Source organism: Sander vitreus, unplaced genomic scaffold (assembly GCF_031162955.1).
Source record: "Sander vitreus isolate 19-12246 unplaced genomic scaffold, sanVit1 ctg318_0, whole genome shotgun sequence".
In the NCBI taxonomy this organism is placed as follows: domain Eukaryota; kingdom Metazoa; phylum Chordata; class Actinopteri; order Perciformes; family Percidae; genus Sander; species Sander vitreus.
The window spans coordinates 122,161-139,275 of record NW_027595465.1 but is presented as its reverse complement, the minus strand read 5'-3'; the positions used below and the strand labels follow the sequence as shown (position 1 = coordinate 139,275).

Here is a 17,115-nt window from a genome sequence, read left to right as displayed (position 1 = left end):
CCTCCCTCTCCATGCCTAACCCTAAGTCCCACTTCCCACTCTCCTAACCCCTAACCCCTAACCCCCTAACCCTAACCCACTCCCCCAAAACCCCCTAACCCTAACCCACTCCCCCAAACCCCCTAACCTTAACCTCTGTAGGGTCATAAGCTGCACTATTGTGCAGAGGGGCCCTCCCTGGGTGGGTGGGGGGTGGGTGGAATCCTGACTTCCGCCAGTAGTTTGTGCAATCAGAGCCTCGCAGCCTCCGCGACGAGACTCTTTGTATTTAACTCCTATCCAGCCCGTACTCTGGTGGGGGCCTTTTCCGCCCCCCCCCTTCCTTCCCTTTGGGGGGGTCCCCTCTCCTGACCTTTCCTCTCATTGCACGTCATAGTTCGCAATTTCTAAACACAATATTATTGGATACGATTACACCACTGCTTCTTTAAACCAAAATACTGTGGAAGTACTGTTTTGTTGATTCTGTATTATACTGATCTTTATGAGCTTGCATGTGTATATATATATGTATATATATGTATATGTGTGTATGTATGTGTGTATATATGTATCTTTTATGCTCTGGATGGATGGGATGAAGATCTGCTCTATTTTTTAGACTGACCGGTTGACTCTACACTTACATATGTGACTGTCATAACACAACAAAGACTTGAACTTTTAACACTCAAAATACTGAAGTCCGGTCAGGACTATAACTGGCCTATTCAGAGATTACACACAAGCCTTGTGCCCACATGACAACCAGCTTTATGGACACACGAAAGACTTATTAGCACACAACAGCTGGTTTATCGGCCACATGAACACAAGAGACTTGTCCTTATACAGCAGCCAGCCTGCTCAAAGAGAACACATATAAACCTTGTGCCTACACGGCAACCAGGCTGCTTGACATACAAGAGACTGTCACCGCTAAGCAACTGGTTTGCCTGAAAAACACATACAAAAACACTGTCCACTAAACAACATTTGGATCTACAAGGACACTATCCTCCAACTGGACTGCTTTTCCTCACACAGAGGCACTTTTTGTTCTGCTCTTTGACTGAATCCCCTTACATTGAGGTGTCTTTTTGTTCTAATTTTTGTCCACTAGATGGAGCCACATGAACAGTTTATTGAACTCCCTCAGATGTAGGTGTCTTTTTGTTCTGCTTTGGTCCACTAGATGGAGACACACAGACTGTTTTATTACTGAAGCTAAGTGCTCGTTCTCCTCCCTTATACAGGGGGGTCTTTTTGTGTTTTACATTTCCTGTCCAAACATTGGAGGATATATAATTAAATGTTAGGTATTCAAATGATTTGATACTTAAATTGTTTATACGTGATGGTTCCTATATTATCCACAGAATGGTAAGTACGGGTCTCAGAATATAATCATAACATCCCTCTCTCTTATATAGCCACTTCATTATTGTGCATTCCTCGATGTCCCATTTTTTTCATGATCATACAGACACACCAGATGCCTTGCCCTTAACATAACCACTCTAACTATTGATTATCACAACCATTACTTTGGCTATCCCACTTTAGTGAAAGCTCAATTTCTTGAGTCACTAAATTAATGATTGAAAACAATTCCCAAGTCCTAACATGATTAATAGGACACCAAAACATAATATGTGTTACATAAAATAAGGGATTGCCTCACCATGTTTATGGATCGTCGTCTGTACCTCATGATCTGAAAATGATTCTTCATTTAATTCATAAAGTGCTGGATGCATAATTATTTTCCAGTTATTCTGAATTCATCTTATGCACAATAATACTGGATAAAAATGTATTTCATTCTGTTTTTATGATTTTTTAAAATGTTTTTCATGCATTCATAAAGTGCTGTGTGCATGTCTATATGTGTGCATGTGGGAGGCTGTGCCGGCGCGTATGCATGCATGTGTGTGTGTGTGTGTGTGCACGGGCGCACGTGTATGTGTATGCGTGTGATCATACCTTTCCATATGTACGTATGGATATATTTACTATAATTTTACTGAATTTATCACTACGATATGTATATACATCTGTTAAAACACTTCATTTAAAATGCATTTCATTATATGCTCATTAATATTAATATTAATTTACAAATTTAAATATCTAAAAGATTGGAAGACCTAAAAATTAAATATATAAATACTTATAAAATGCATTTCATACAACAGTAAAGTGCCTTGTGCAAATGTATATCTGGTAGAGTGTGTGTGCAGATGCGCATATGTGTATGTATACACACGCACTCGTATATGTATAAGGAGTGTATTTTTACGTGTACATGTGTGATGATGTTAATTCATGTTTCCATGTATAATTTCTATTTTATTTTGAAATTCGAGGAATATGCACAGGTAATGATACGGATGTTTTATTCTGAAATTTGAGAAATGTGAACAGGAAGTGGGGCGGTGATCTCATTGAGAGCCCGCGTATTCTGACCCTTGACTCCACTGTGGATAAGTACGCTACTCAGTGTTTGTTTCACACAACCTGATGAAGACATTGTTCTGTCGAAACGCTGCCGTTGTTTTTTTTTGAAAAATAAAACTATTAACAACCATACCATCACGCTTTGGAGGACTTTTTAGTCAATTTTAGTTTCACTAAGTTTAGTTTAGTTATACTGTTTTCCTTTTTTTTCCTTTTTTTCTTCCTTTTTTTTCTCTACTACACTACTGACGGGACCTAACAACATGGATGATTTTTATGAAGATCATCTTGAATACGGCTATGAGGAAGATCCCGAATGGCAAACGGTATGTTACCGACGGGGACGACTCATCAACCGAGACTTCGCGACACTCCCAGGCGCTCACGGCACTCATATGACCGGTACGAGCAAGCTAACTACCCCGCCAACAACGGTCCCTAGCAACTTGGACGAAGTTTACGAAGACTGTTCTGAAAACGGGCTATGAGGATGACTCGACATGGCAGACGGTACGCATCGACGGGACGGCTTACCAACCGAGAATTCGGTGACCCCCCCAGGCGCTCACGCCCTCACATGACCGATATGAACGGGGTTGACTACCCCTGCTAGCAACGGGCCGGTTTACGATAACGCTAAGAGGGCTAACTACCCTGCTAACACTCAAGCTAATCACCACCGTTATCCCGCTAGCAGGCCAGCTAATGACTTTGAACACAGCTATCATGATAATGGGGCCCACTAACAACTATACTTTCAGCCAAGCTTACGATGACAATTACCGAGCTAGCTATGCAGAGGCAGCCAGGCCTAAAAGTTATAAGAACACCCAACAACGAGTCCCTCAACAGCTACAAAGCTAACAACCACCGCCCGGCTACACCGGCGGGGCTATGGGGCTTCAAGGGAGAAACGACCGGGAAATCGCCGCCAGGCCAAGGGCAACGGTAGGGCCCATTGGCAGAACGGATCACGCTTCACGCCGATCCGACAGAGAGGTCCGCAACAGAGACGACAGAGGTCGGGCTACAGTAACCAGAGGTGGGCTAACAATTCTAATAATAGACAGAGGTCGGGTTATAGCAACCAGAGGCGTGCTAACAATAAACAGCAGCAGCCCTCGCCGAGCGCAACGCCAACAAGACCCAGACTTCACCACTAGAACCCGCACCATCCACAAGCTCATTAAAGCGGCACACCACTTCGAATGTTTCTGCACGCAACTCTCCACGGGCTATTGCCAAGATTACCAAGCTACTTACCGAGTCAATTAAACCTGCAGAACCAACTTCGAGCACGGGAGGCCTAATCAGAGAGAATGCAGAGATGTGGGAAGAGTCCACATTATTGATTCTAAAGGAACATTACACCGAATCACTAAAGCTAACCTGCGCATTCTGGTCCAGTTGAAAACTGACAATTGGCAGCAAAACTATGACATCGCTTCAGCGTGGGCTCAGAGCCATTTTTGGTCGCAAATTGGCACGTGAAACTCTTGACTCTGTTTATGCCAAAATCATAGACGCTTTGCAGTCACGCACTAAGCCAGCTACACAACCTGTCACACGGTCACACACACCTGCCTTACCTGAGATGGAGAACAGAGTGGTGGAAGTACATGATAATGAGGACAGGTCCGCACAGCTGGAACGCCCGATATTGCAGCAGGAGAGAAACGATGACATTACAGAGGTTCAAGAGGAACCCCTAAGCCCCCACGCTGCCACTACCCCAACGCCAACCTAGGGTACGGCAAAACCCCCATGAGACCGACACCCACATCTGGAACGCTACAAGTGACGGCGGATGCATCGCATCTCCAGAGTTCCAGAGCAGCAGACGGAGGCGACGGAACCAGAGGAGCGGAGCGAGCCGAGGAGCCCCCCTACCACTCCTTAACCCGCTCCTCTCCCTCCCTCTATCCCTACCTCCCTCCCCTTTTTCATTTCTCTCCCCTAACCCATTCTTCTCTCCTCCTCCTCCTCTTCCTCCACCCCCGTCCTCTCCTCAGCTCCTACAGGCCCCTGTCGACCCTCCTGCATCCCAGACGACCTCCGAGACCGCAGTTGATGCCACAGTCAACCCATCGGAACACGCGACGGCTCAACCTCAGGAGCCCGGCCGCCAGATGATGCATCGGTGGCCACTGATGCTCCCCAAAGAAGGCTCCACCGACCTCAGCACCCTCAGCATCACGATCTCGGATGGGGAGACCCCAGAGAAGGTGGCTGTGCGGCCATCTCGTGGTATGCTCATCACAGAAGGTACTTTACCATTTGGGAACACAGGGCCACTTAAAACACCACGCCTACAGAGCAGACAGACTCTCCTCACACCTAAGACACAGACACAGATACGGTTTTCACCCTTCAGACATAACACGACCAGAGACAAAATGAACGAATGGTCTTTACTGCCTCGCAAAAAATGGCTGTACATTGGAGATTCAAATCTTTCTAGATTCCCCAGTTATGAAGAGTCACATATCCAAATTGAGAGTTATCCAGGAGCCAGATTTGAACACGCTGAAGCCTTACTGGCACGCACTCCCTGTCTCACCCGGTGTTGAGAAACTGCTTTCTTTCCTTTGGCATCAATCATAAACCCGATGATGCAGAGAAAGTAACCATTCCACAAATAAGGAAAGTCCTCCTCGTGGCCAAAGTGGCTTTTCCAAAGGCCCGAAAATGCTAATCCCGGTCCTTAGTTTCTCGCGCTATTTAGAACCATCAGAACAGGAGAATCTGAGAGATTTAAATGTCTTTCTTGTGTCCTACTATGATCACATTCCAACATTATCCAGAACAGATTTCTCCACAGAAAAAGACCATATCCATTGGACCAAATCCACTGCAGCACACATGTTCCGGCACTGGCGCTCTCATTTAAACTTAATGACCCCTTAAAAACCTCAGAGGTCACGGGGTCAAAGACAGTACTTAACCTCTCCAAGTCGTTCATTTTAACTGCAGCACAGACCAGCTTACTTTGACAGAGGACTGACTTTCATCCCATCCATCCAGAAGCAAACTCATAAGGACATTAGAGATACTTTAAGAGCAGACGTGCAGGACTATCATAGGCATTTGAAACTAGCTGTTTATTATCAGAATAAACCTGAATCTATACAGCTGCCGCTCCTGCCTAAGTCAACTTGGTCACCTGCTCTGGCTCTTTTGCCACCTGAGGTCTCACAATTAATCCAACTGATCTGAACACCCTTCAGCACAACCACAAAATTGGTTGGACAAAACCCAACTTATCAAAGTTTGAACTAGAAGCACTCGAAAGCAGCTCAGTTCTAACAATAACATTGTTCTGAAACCGGCGGATAAGGGGAGCGCCGTGGTTATATTGGATAGAGCTGACTATCTATACGAGGGATTCAGACAATTGAACGACACGTATTATTATACCAAATTGATAACCCCATTTATAAAGAGACAATTCTCTGGTTGATAAAATTGTGAACACTCTGTACACCAAAAAGTTCATCAACATTAAACAAAAGCATTTTCTCCTGAGCGAAAAAGGAGCCGAGAGCCCGCCGCTTATCTCCTGCCTAAAATTCACAAACCTGGCGAGAAATGGTCGATCCCGCTCAAAAATTCCTCCTGGGCGACCGATCGTCTCAGACTGCAATAGCGTGACATATCGCACGGCCAGGTTCATCGACTACTACCTCAACCCATTATCGGTTCTCCACGATAGCTATATTAAAGATACGTACGATTTCGTGGAGAAGGTCAAGGCCTTGATATCCCTCGCCACGGCCTATCTCTTCTCGATGGATGTTGCGTCTCTTTATACCAACATCAGCACTCGGACGGACTGGCAGCGGTCAGGAATACTTTTCAAAAGCATCCTAACATTAGAAGACCCGACAAGGAGCTCCTTCAATTGTTAGAGATCAGTCTAACTAGGAATGACTTTGAGTTCGACGGCCAGATTTACCTACAGGTCCGGGAACAGCGATGGGTCACGCTCTATGCGCCAGCGTACGCTAATATCTTCATGGCCCAGTGGGAAACGGGGGCTCTAGCTTCCTGTCCAATACGACCCCTCCATTATTTTAGATATCTCGATGATATCTGGGGCGTTTGGAATCACACCGAGGCAGAGTTTTATCAGTTTTTGGACAAATTGAACCAGTATAGCGATTCTATTAATCTCACTGCAACACTTAGCTCAGACTCCATTGACTTTCTCGATACCACAACTTTTAAAGGACCACACTTCACAGACACACTCAAACTGGACATCAGAGTGTTCTTTAAAGAGACAGACAGTCACTCACTCCTTTACAAGTCGAGTTACCATCCGAAACACACATTTGCTGGCTTAGTTAAGTCGCAGCTATTGAGATTTAAGAGAATCTGCACAAGACAGGAGGACTTTAAAGTCGCTGTCAAGACTCTTTTTCTCGTCCCTTCTGAATAGGGGTTACACAGCCACCATACTACGCAGGGCCCTCAGAACATTCGAGGAGGCCAAGCCCATCTGCGTTGACCCGATTCTGGCGACTGTGGTTACCTATTCAGAAGCGAACGTGTCCTTTGTCCAGAAACTGAAAAACAATTTCATTCGCTCAGGAGGAGAAGCTTTTTTGAAAGATTATAGGCTAATTGCCGCTTACAGGAGAAACAAGAACTTGAGGGATTTTTTGGTCAGGTCCAAATTACGACCTTTGAACCCGTCCAAATCCAGAAAACTAGACAGTTTCTACAGACGCTACAAAACAGTGCAAAACAACGTGACCAAAGAGGTGTTTAAAACACAGGTCGACACAAATGTACACACCAAAAACTGTATCTATTTAATCAGGTGTTTGAAATGTTCCTTGCAGTATGTAGGGGAGACGGAAACACACTTCTGGTACGTTTCACACAACACAGGTACAATGTTATCAATCAGAAGAATTTGCACAATCCCCTGGTCAAACACTTTGTGGAGCATGAATGGACAAATTTAAGAGCAACAATTTTGGAGGCAAATTCGAATTGGACAGTTAGGGTCAGACGCAAAATTGAACGCAATTGGATCACCAAATTAGGGACTTTAGTTCCCAGGGGCCTCAATGAGAGGTAGGCAGCCCTACCCCCTAGCCCAGATCCTTTCCCCTAACCTTAACCTCCCCCTCCCTCCATGCCTAACCCTAAGTCCCACTTCCCACTCTCCTAACCCTAACCCCTAACCCTAACCCACTCCCCAAACCCCTAACCCTAACCCACTCCCCAAACCCCTAACCTTAACCTCTGCAGGGTCATAAGCTGCACTATTGTGCAGAGGGGCCCTTCCTTGGGTGGGTGGGGGTGGGTGGAATCCTGACTTCCGCCAGTAGTTTGTGCAATCAGAGCCTCGTGCGCTCCGCGACGAGACTCTTTGTATTTAACTCCCAAGATTTAACATGTTTCTACATCATTGATGGAGTCTGATTTGTGACGGTACTGTCTTTCCAACCGAGTGGTGTAAAGGTATTAAGCAGTTTTCTCTTCATGGGCAATTACCTGTTGTTAAGGACCACTGTTCTTTTGACCTAAACCTAACCATGGTCTTTCTGACCTAACCTTAACCTATGATCTATTGATCTAATTTGGATTTAAGGCCTTTTGGCCTAAACCTAATGTATACCTAAATCTAATCATGGTCTTTTTGACCTAACCTTAACCTATGATCTATTGATCTCATTCAGATTTAAGGCCATTTTGCCTAAACCTAATGTATAGTCTATGCCTTACCAGGTAATCCGAGCCCTAAACCTAACCATTTGGTGTGTACCTATGCAAAGCTGGCTTGACAATGCTAGAATGGCTACATGACATTGCGGAGCCGGCTTCACAATGTCCGCCCACCCACGGTTTAGGATCATCGCTTGATGATCTTGGCTATTAACCCCTTACCTAGTTCCATAACCAGCCTTGTTTGACGTACAATTTCCAAGTGGGAAAAACCCACTCATTGCGAGGCCGACTTTACAAGGCCCACACCGGGCGAGCCACCCATTGTGCCCCAGAAAGGGGCTCACCTCCCCGGGTATACATTCAGGAAAAAGGGCCCACCTCCAGGCACCTTGACCTCCGGTCGAGCCTGGGCACCCACACTTAAGCCCCCCCCCCTGTGGCCATACAAAACCGCGGGCCCAAATTGCCCGTGCCCCTGGTATCCCGTTTCAATCATTGCCAAGCCGGCTTTACAATGAAGCACATTTTCACACATAGAACCTAGCTGTTGAATTCCGTCCCAATTGCAGCACGTATGCTGCAAGCGCAACAGCTTCCAACAGCTAATTTCCAAGTGTCAAAAACCCACTCATTGCGAGGCCAGCTTTACAATGCCAGAATGACTAGATGACATTACGAGGCCGGCTTTACAATGCAAGCATGGTTGATGACATTGCGAGGCCGGCTTCACAATGACGGCATGGCTCGATGACATTGCGAGGCCGGCTTCACAATGCCGGCATGACTAGATGACATTGCGAGGCCAGCTTTACAATGTCCGCCCACACATGGTTGAGGATCATTGCTTGATGATCCTGGCTATTACCCCCTAACCCTAACCCTAACCCCTAACCCTAACCCAACTCAACTTTAACAAAATAGGACACAAAATAGGAAACAAAGTAGGAACTTACGGTTTATGCACGTCTCATCTTTATAACCAGTCTCTATTATAATCAATCCGAACACCCCTCCTTCCCTCCCCCATCCCCCTCTCTCTCTCTCTCGCTCTCTCTCTCGCTCTCTCTCTCTCTCTCTCTCTCTTTCTCGCTCACTGCCCTCGGCGAAGGGCTCCTGATGATGCATACTCTTTCTCTCCCCACCTCCTCCAGACAGAGGGATGGATTTTCCTCTTCCCCTCCTCCTCCAGAGAGAGGGATGGGTCTTCCTCTCTCCCCCCTCTCACCCCACCATCCCTTTCCTCCAGCAGGAAGACCTCACCTCTGTCCTTTTCTCTATCCCTCCTTTAGACAAAGGATTCAACGCTTTTTATTTATTGGGTACAGCGGTCTTTAGAGGGGGAAACTCTGAGTGACATGCGGCGGCCCGTGCACACCGTTAGTCTCCATTTCAACCACGTAGTTGTCAGACGCGTGGGGAGGCTTCTGGGATCCGAACACCCCTAACCCTAACCCTAACCCCCCTAACCCTGGATTGATATTGATATATATCAATAAATAAGGTTTCTGCTGTATTACTGTGTTGCAAAGTGGCATGTAATTAATCACAAAATGATGCCTTTTTATGGGGTGCCGAATGTAAAAGTTCGGTTACAATTTTTTAGCTGATACATTTTCAACATTTAGCACATTTTCCTCACATTTGAGACAGAAATTATATATATATATCTAAATGTTAAATCTAAATGTTATATCTAAATCTTAAATATATATCTAAATCTTAAATGTTAAATCTAAATGTTATATCTAAATGTGTCGCCATGTGTAAAGCTAAATACTTAGAAAATATTCAAATCCCAAGGAAACCACGCCCACTGCAGTGGCTTCAAATCACGCTGCACCCAGTGATGCCCCAGCAAGGGGTATCTCTGCTGTAGCCAGTGGGTACTTGGAAAGATTGTGGAGCAGCTTAACTAATCAAAATAATAATTGAATTATGATTGATTTAAAACAATATATCAGCTAAAACAGCTCAACACATATGTTAAAACATATAGCGAAGTAATCAATGGTAGAAAACAATAGCTAAAAGTGGCCTACTGACTTAGCTAACAGTTGAAATGATTAGCTAAAAGTAATGGATGACTTTTGAAACATTAACCATACTTCAAGTAAAAGGTCTAGTTAGTAGAATTTCTGACCAACCTACATATTTACAGTTCAATTGCATGAAAATGTAAGAATATTCACTTTAATATGATAAATAGTGTGAACACATTGGGAATTGATAGGGCGGGGTATGTGAGTTTATATGACAGGGCTGTGGGGGAACCTCAGACCAGAAGGGTTGGAAAGCACTGATCTACAGTATTTTATATTATTGACCGACCGGTATATTACAGACATGCCTTAATAGTTGTGTTAATCACAATACCGTTATTTGAATTACATATCTCCGTGTGTGACTAGCGTCATCCTTCCCAAGCAATCTAACATTAGCCCAGCATGGATAAAGTCCAGCTATGCATCCAACATATTCATCCGAACACAACTAGAATGTCACAATCCAGCCACTTGTAAGAAGTTTGTAATACTGGTTACATAGCTAGTTATCGTGTTTTATTAACCTTAATTCTGTTTGCCAAGGCTATATTTTATTGGCTTGCAAAGTAGCTATCCGTTGCTAACGCTAACGTTAGCTAGCTAATTTATGTCAAAAAGCAGTAGCTAACTAATGTTACTGCCCAGATATGGTTTCATTGTAAGACAGTGTAAACACATGACAACACTTGACGAGTCTTACAACACCTCTCTAGTCTCTAGTGAAACCATATCTTGGCAGTAGTTAGCTAACGTTTCTGCTTTTTGAGATAAATTAGCTTTAGCAACGGATAGCTCCTTCGCAAGCTAATATAGCAACATAATTCAGGTTAATAAAACACGGTAATGTAACCAAAGTATTGAAAACTACTTACATGTGGCTATAGTGTGACAGGCCTACTGCTGTTCAGTCTCGCATTGCGAGACCTAGCTAACTTAGCTAGTTACAGTGCTGCGAGGCCTGTTCAGATGACATGTCGGCTGCAGTGTGTGAGCTAGATTGCTTGTGAAGGATGAGTCAAACTAACGTTAAACACACAAGGAGATATGAGTCAAACAAAACAACGGCATTGTAGTACACACACATATTAAGACATTTCTGTGATATAAGTCAATAATACAAAATACTGACCGAAATGTGTTTTAATCCAGTAACATTAGTCGAACAGCTCCACTGTAGTCAGTATTTACTGTACCAACAGGTGTTGACTGAAAATTGCGGTGCAGTGCGATTTGAAGCCACTGCAATGGTGTGGTTTCCTTGGGGATTTGAATATTTTCCAAATATTTAGCTTTAGACTTGGCGACACATTTAGATATAACATTTAGATTTAACATTTAGCTATTTTATATATATATAATTTCTGTCTCAAATGTGAGGAAAATGCACTAAATGTAAGGACAGTGAGCTAAATGTTGAAAATGTATCAGCTAAAAAATTGTAACCGAACTTTTACATCCGGCACCCCATACCTTTTGGCAGAAAAAGCAGTGTTACCAGTATTTTTTTCTGTGACATTTTATGATTTACAATTACTCTCGAACGTAGCATCTGGGTGCCTGTGTTTTAACAGAAGTTACGAGTAGCTAGATGGTGAAAGGTTATATGACGCCACTGACGGGTGACTAAATGAAACGTGATGTGTCTGAAAATAAAATAACAGATTTCTCTGGGTTTGCCATTTTGGTAGAAACATTTGGGATAGTGTAACTACACAACTCAAAAAAATATATAACATAAAATGACAACATTTTATAGCAGAAAAGTTACATATTTTACCTTTAAAATAACAATGTGCATTACATGTGCAGCGTTAATGTCAGTTATCATGCATTCGTTACTTCCAGGCTGGAATACCGTCATTCCTTACTATCAGGTTGCTCAAATAAGTCTCTGCAGCTAATCCAGAATGCTGCAGCATGTGTTCTGACAAGAACTAAGAAAAGAGATCATATTTCTCCTGTATTAGCTTCTCTGCATTGGCTTCCTGTAAAATCCAGGATTGAATTTAAAATCCTTCTTCTGACCTACAAAGCTCTAAATGGTCTAGCACCATCATATCTAGAAGAGCTCTTAGTACCTTACTGTCCCACTAGAGCACTACACTCCCAGAACTCAGAGCTACTAGTGATTCTTAGAGTCTCTAAAAGTAGAATGGGAGCCAGAGCCTTCAGCTATCAGGCTCCTCTCCTGTGGAACCAGCTCCCAGTCTGGGTTCAGGAGCCAGAGCCTTCAGCTACCAGGCTCCTCTCCTGTGGAACCAGCTCCCAGTCTGGGTTCAGGAGCCAGAGCCTTCAGCTGTCAGGCTCCTCTCCTGTGGAACCAGCTCCCAGTCTGGGTTCAGGAGCCAGAGCCTTCAGCTACCAGGCTCCTCTCCTGTGGAACCAGCTCCCAGTCTGGGTTCGGGGGGGGCAGACACTGTCACCACATTTAAGAGTAAACTTCAAACGCTCCTCTTTGATAAAACTTATAGTTAGGGAGTGAGGAGTTGCAGCGTCCGCCTAGCCTGGCCCACCTGCTTCTCATCATAGTCGTCAGATTAATCTACCATATAATCAATAATATAATAAAAGTAGAGGGAGGCAGGCCAGTACAGCCGATCCGGGTGGGGAGAGTTCTAGCCCGACCAGGCTCCTCTCCTTAACCTGTTTCTCTTAATTATACTGTTATAGTTTTAGACTGCTGGGGGACTTCCTTTAACACACTGACTTTCTCTCTCCTCTCTCTTTCCATCTGTGTGCATCCATGTCCCAGAAATGCTTGTTACTAACCTAGCTCTGGGGAGTTTACTCCCCAGAGTCCTTATGTTTGTTTTTTTTTCGCCCAGTATATTTCCTTGGATTAGGATGGCACCAAGATCATGGTTGCAGCTGTCGCCGTGGTCCTGCTGCACTCCCTGCTACAACACGATACGCTCTGCGGTGCCCTGCTGCGTCCTGCTACGTCCTGCTACATCCTGCTACGTGCAGCTATGCTCTGAGGTGCCCTGCTACATCCTGCTGCATCCTGCTACATCCTGCTATGCTCTGCGGTGCCCTGCTGCATCCTGCTGCATCCTGCTCTGTCCTGCTACGTCCAGCTATGCTCTGCTGTGCCATGCTACATCCTGTAATGCCCTGCAGTGTCCTGCTATGACATAAACTACTATGACTACCATTTGTAGTCACTGTTCCATTATCTTTATTGTGACTATTATTGCAACTGTTCATCACACCCACAACCGGCACAGTCAGACACCACCTACCAAGAGCCTGGGTCTGCCAAAGATTCTTCCTAAAAGGGAGGTTTTCCTCGCCACTGTCGCACTAAAAGCTTGCTCATGGGGGAATTACCAGAATTGTTGTGGCTTTGTAAACTATAGAGTATGGTCTAGACCTACTCTATCTGTAAAGTGTCTCGAGATAACTCTTGTTATGATTTGATACTATAAATAAAATTGAATTGAATGTCTAACTTTGTCTCATCAATAAACACATTATATATTATCCTGCTGTTTACATGTCTAACTTTGTCTCATCATTAAACACACTATATATTAGCCTGCTGTATTGTGACAGTGAGATTGTGAGAGGGATATTGTATCTGATTGTGACAGTGAGATTGTGAGAGGGATATTGTATCTGATTGTGACAGTGAGATTGTGAGAGGGACATTGTGTCTGATTGTGACAGTGAGATTGTGACAGTGAGATTGTGAGAGGGACATTGTGTCTGATTGTGACAGTGAGATTGTGAGAGGGAGATTGTGAGAGGGACATTGTGTCTGATTGTGACAGTGAGATTGTGAGAGGGAGATTGTGAGAGGGACATTGTGTCTGATTGTGACAGTGAGATTGTGAGAGGGAGATGTATTACACGGCTGAGTTCCTCGACCACTATCTTACACCTCTCTCCACCAGACATCCCAGTTATGTCAAAGATACTTTTTCCAAAAATATCCAGACAAAAAGAGACCAGATAAAGAACTGCTACAGTTATTAGGGATCAGTTTTACTAGAAATGATTTTGAATTTGATGGGAAATCTTTCCTCCAAATTAAAGGGACTGCGATGGGTATGAAGTTCAACATTTTTATGGCTCAGTGGGAAAACTCAGCCTTGCAGGCATGTAACAAAAAACCTGCCCACTATTTTAGATATGTTGATGATATCTGGGGTGTTTGGACTCACTCTAGAAAGGACTTTGATGACTTTTTAACCACCTTAAACAACCACAATAATTCAATCAAGCTTAAATCAACTGTGAATGAAAACTTTCTTTAAGGAGACTGATTCACACGCTCTTCTTTATAAAAAAAAGCTATCATCTGAAGCACACCTATGCTGGTTTAGTTAAATCACAACTGCTCAGATTTCACAGAATCTGCACTTTGAGATCTGACTTTCTGCAAGCTACTAAAGTGTTGTTTTCAGTTTTAACCACTAGAGGGTACTGCAGGACCTTTCTTAGAAAATGTTTCAGAGCATACACACTCAGAAAGCACATTGTTCTTGATTCTCCTTTACCTTTTATCACAACATTTTCTCCTTCTACTGTTCAACTTGTTAAGATGGTTAAAACTATTTGCAGTCTTTTACACAGGGAACTCAGCTGCTACAGAGCCACCGGATCATTGCAACGTTCAGGAAGACTACAAATCTGCAGGATCACTTAGTGACAGCCAAACTCAATAGGCCCAGAGGTCATGGGGATTTTTTTTCTGCACCTACATGGTTGTGAAATCAATATAATAATAATGTTTTCAAATCTCAATGTCATGGCTAAAGTCCATTAATTGTGTATATTTAATCAGATGTGGATTATAGTATGTTGGTGAAACTGCAAACTCTATGTTAATCAGATTCACTCAGCATAGACATAATCTTAGAAAAAAGAAAACCCACACATCCGGTAAAACATTTTTTACTACATGGATGGCAGTCTGTTCGTGCCACTGTAGTTGGAATAAAGCTCAGAGACTTCAAGCTGAAAAGACTTGGACTTCTAAATTAGACACCAGACATCCTAAAGGTGTCAATGAGGTTCAGGTTCTTTATGGATCTGGATCGTGATGGATGGTGCAATTAATTGAAAATCTTCTTCCCCCTAACCCTGTCAGAGGTGTCTGGGCATGCTCAGTAGCGAGTGGAGAAGCCGTGGATTTCCAGTTTAGAAATGTCTCTCTCGTTGGAGAAGACTGCTCGGTCGATTCGTGAGCTTGGACTGCCAACGCTCTTCAGCCAGAGTTTCCTGAAAGAAGAAGAAGAAATGTGTATGAACTGATGATCGTTAGCAGAGTCATGAAAGGTGGAGGTATGACTAGGCACTCAGGTGTTTTCACAGGAAGTGTATGTTTAGAAGAAAGTAGTTTTAATTACATTTATTGCTGATGTGATGTAATAACAGAGACTGTTCTTGAAACACATTACTGATGAATGTCTGCCAGGGAAAAGGTTGGGTTTCACAGCTGGGGGACAATAAAGTCAACAACATTTTATTGAATTTGCAGCATCATAAAAACAAAGATGAAATAACTCAGCAGCACTGCATCAATAAGTGAGCATTATCACTGGAACAGTTATGAGAAAAGTACATGATGCCTATTCTGTCATCCTGACATAAAAGTATGACCAGCGTTGCATTATAATCAAAATATATAACAGTCGTCCAGTGGCAGACAGAAACCTACCGTTATGTCATAGGACCTGCATTACAACACAACCATCCATTTATTTCTAGTGCTGTCTGCTGTAACCATCGCAGGTCCAGCTACATCATGCATGTGTCAAACCCCAAAGCTCAGAACTGTGTACCGCCTTAGTTATGTGTTTATGTGAAACAGTGTAAAATTGGTTTGCGATTGGCTTTGGGCTATGCTTCCTCTCACTTGGTGAGTATGTCAGAAGTGTTACCATTCAGGAGCAACGTGTTGGTAAACCCGATGGATTAAAAAGGCATTGTGCTGGCGTAACACAACAGGGTGTTTTACGCTCTTTGAAATAAACATTTTGCTACGTTCTGTTGCATGTGGAAGCAGGTTTTCACTGACTGATCAGTCTGGACTTACATGTCATTGACTTTGTCTTGAGGTCCCTGGATTTGACCAATCACGGTTCCCTGTCTGGTGTTTTTCACCCAGCCGCTCAGTCCCAGACTCTGGCCGTGATCCTCCGTGTACTGGCAGACAGAGTCACAGAATGAGAAAACATGTTGGAAACTTTATTACCTCCTAAGAGAAAAACATTCATTATGTTTCAAAAGATTCAGTTTCTTAACATTATATCATTATGACACATATATCAGGATAACAGTCAGTAACAGTAACAGGAATATTAATATATTAATGTGAACTGAGAGAAGTTGAACATTAAGCTCACCATTCTGAAGCAAACACCTGAAAACAGACAAAAACACCTCATTAGGCATAATGAGCATAAAAATGTGCAGTTTATAGATGTACTGGAGGGCTTTTTTAATAAAAAAAAATAAATAAAAGCTGCAGTGATGTCACATTTTTATAATGTGATTTAGGGTCAGGAATATGTATTCATGTAGCAGACATATAAGAGAATCAGACAGAAATATTTCAGAAAATCTTGATCTAATCTACACTGACACAGAAACAAACCTTTATACAGTTTATAAGACTGCATGCATACACCTACCCTGCACATTCCCAAAAATCTCAAAATCCAAGGAAGTCAGTTTGTTTTCAGACATAATAACGTTAAAGAGACAAAATAAAAGCAAAGACAGAAACATGAGCACAGACCGAAACATTTACATCCACCTTATGCTTAACTGTGCTCAGCTTGCTTATTTTTATCTCTGATATCTGACACGCCTGCCAGAAATAGAACATCAGGAGCCATAGCAGCTTCATGTGTCAGAATAAGAGCAGCTTCCTGTAACATGTTTTAAAATGACAGCATTACAGTTGAACTGAAAGTAAGAAAAAAAACATTCAACTTGTACT

General features: G+C 43.3%; 1 protein-coding gene across 1 annotated transcript; it reads right to left on the bottom strand.

Annotated features, from left to right (window-relative positions):
• Positions 1-15,138: 15,138 nt before the first annotated feature.
• On the bottom strand, positions 15,139-17,021 carry LOC144513686 (acylphosphatase-2-like). The gene is made up of 4 exons (XM_078244865.1): positions 16,805-17,021; positions 16,517-16,533; positions 16,207-16,316; positions 15,139-15,389 (listed from the first exon to the last, which is right to left on the bottom strand). Exons 1-4 carry the CDS (start codon positions 16,917-16,919, stop codon positions 15,275-15,277), a joined length of 357 nt encoding a protein of 118 aa, XP_078100991.1. The 5' UTR covers positions 16,920-17,021; the 3' UTR covers positions 15,139-15,274.
• Between the last annotated feature and the right edge of the window lie 94 nt (positions 17,022-17,115).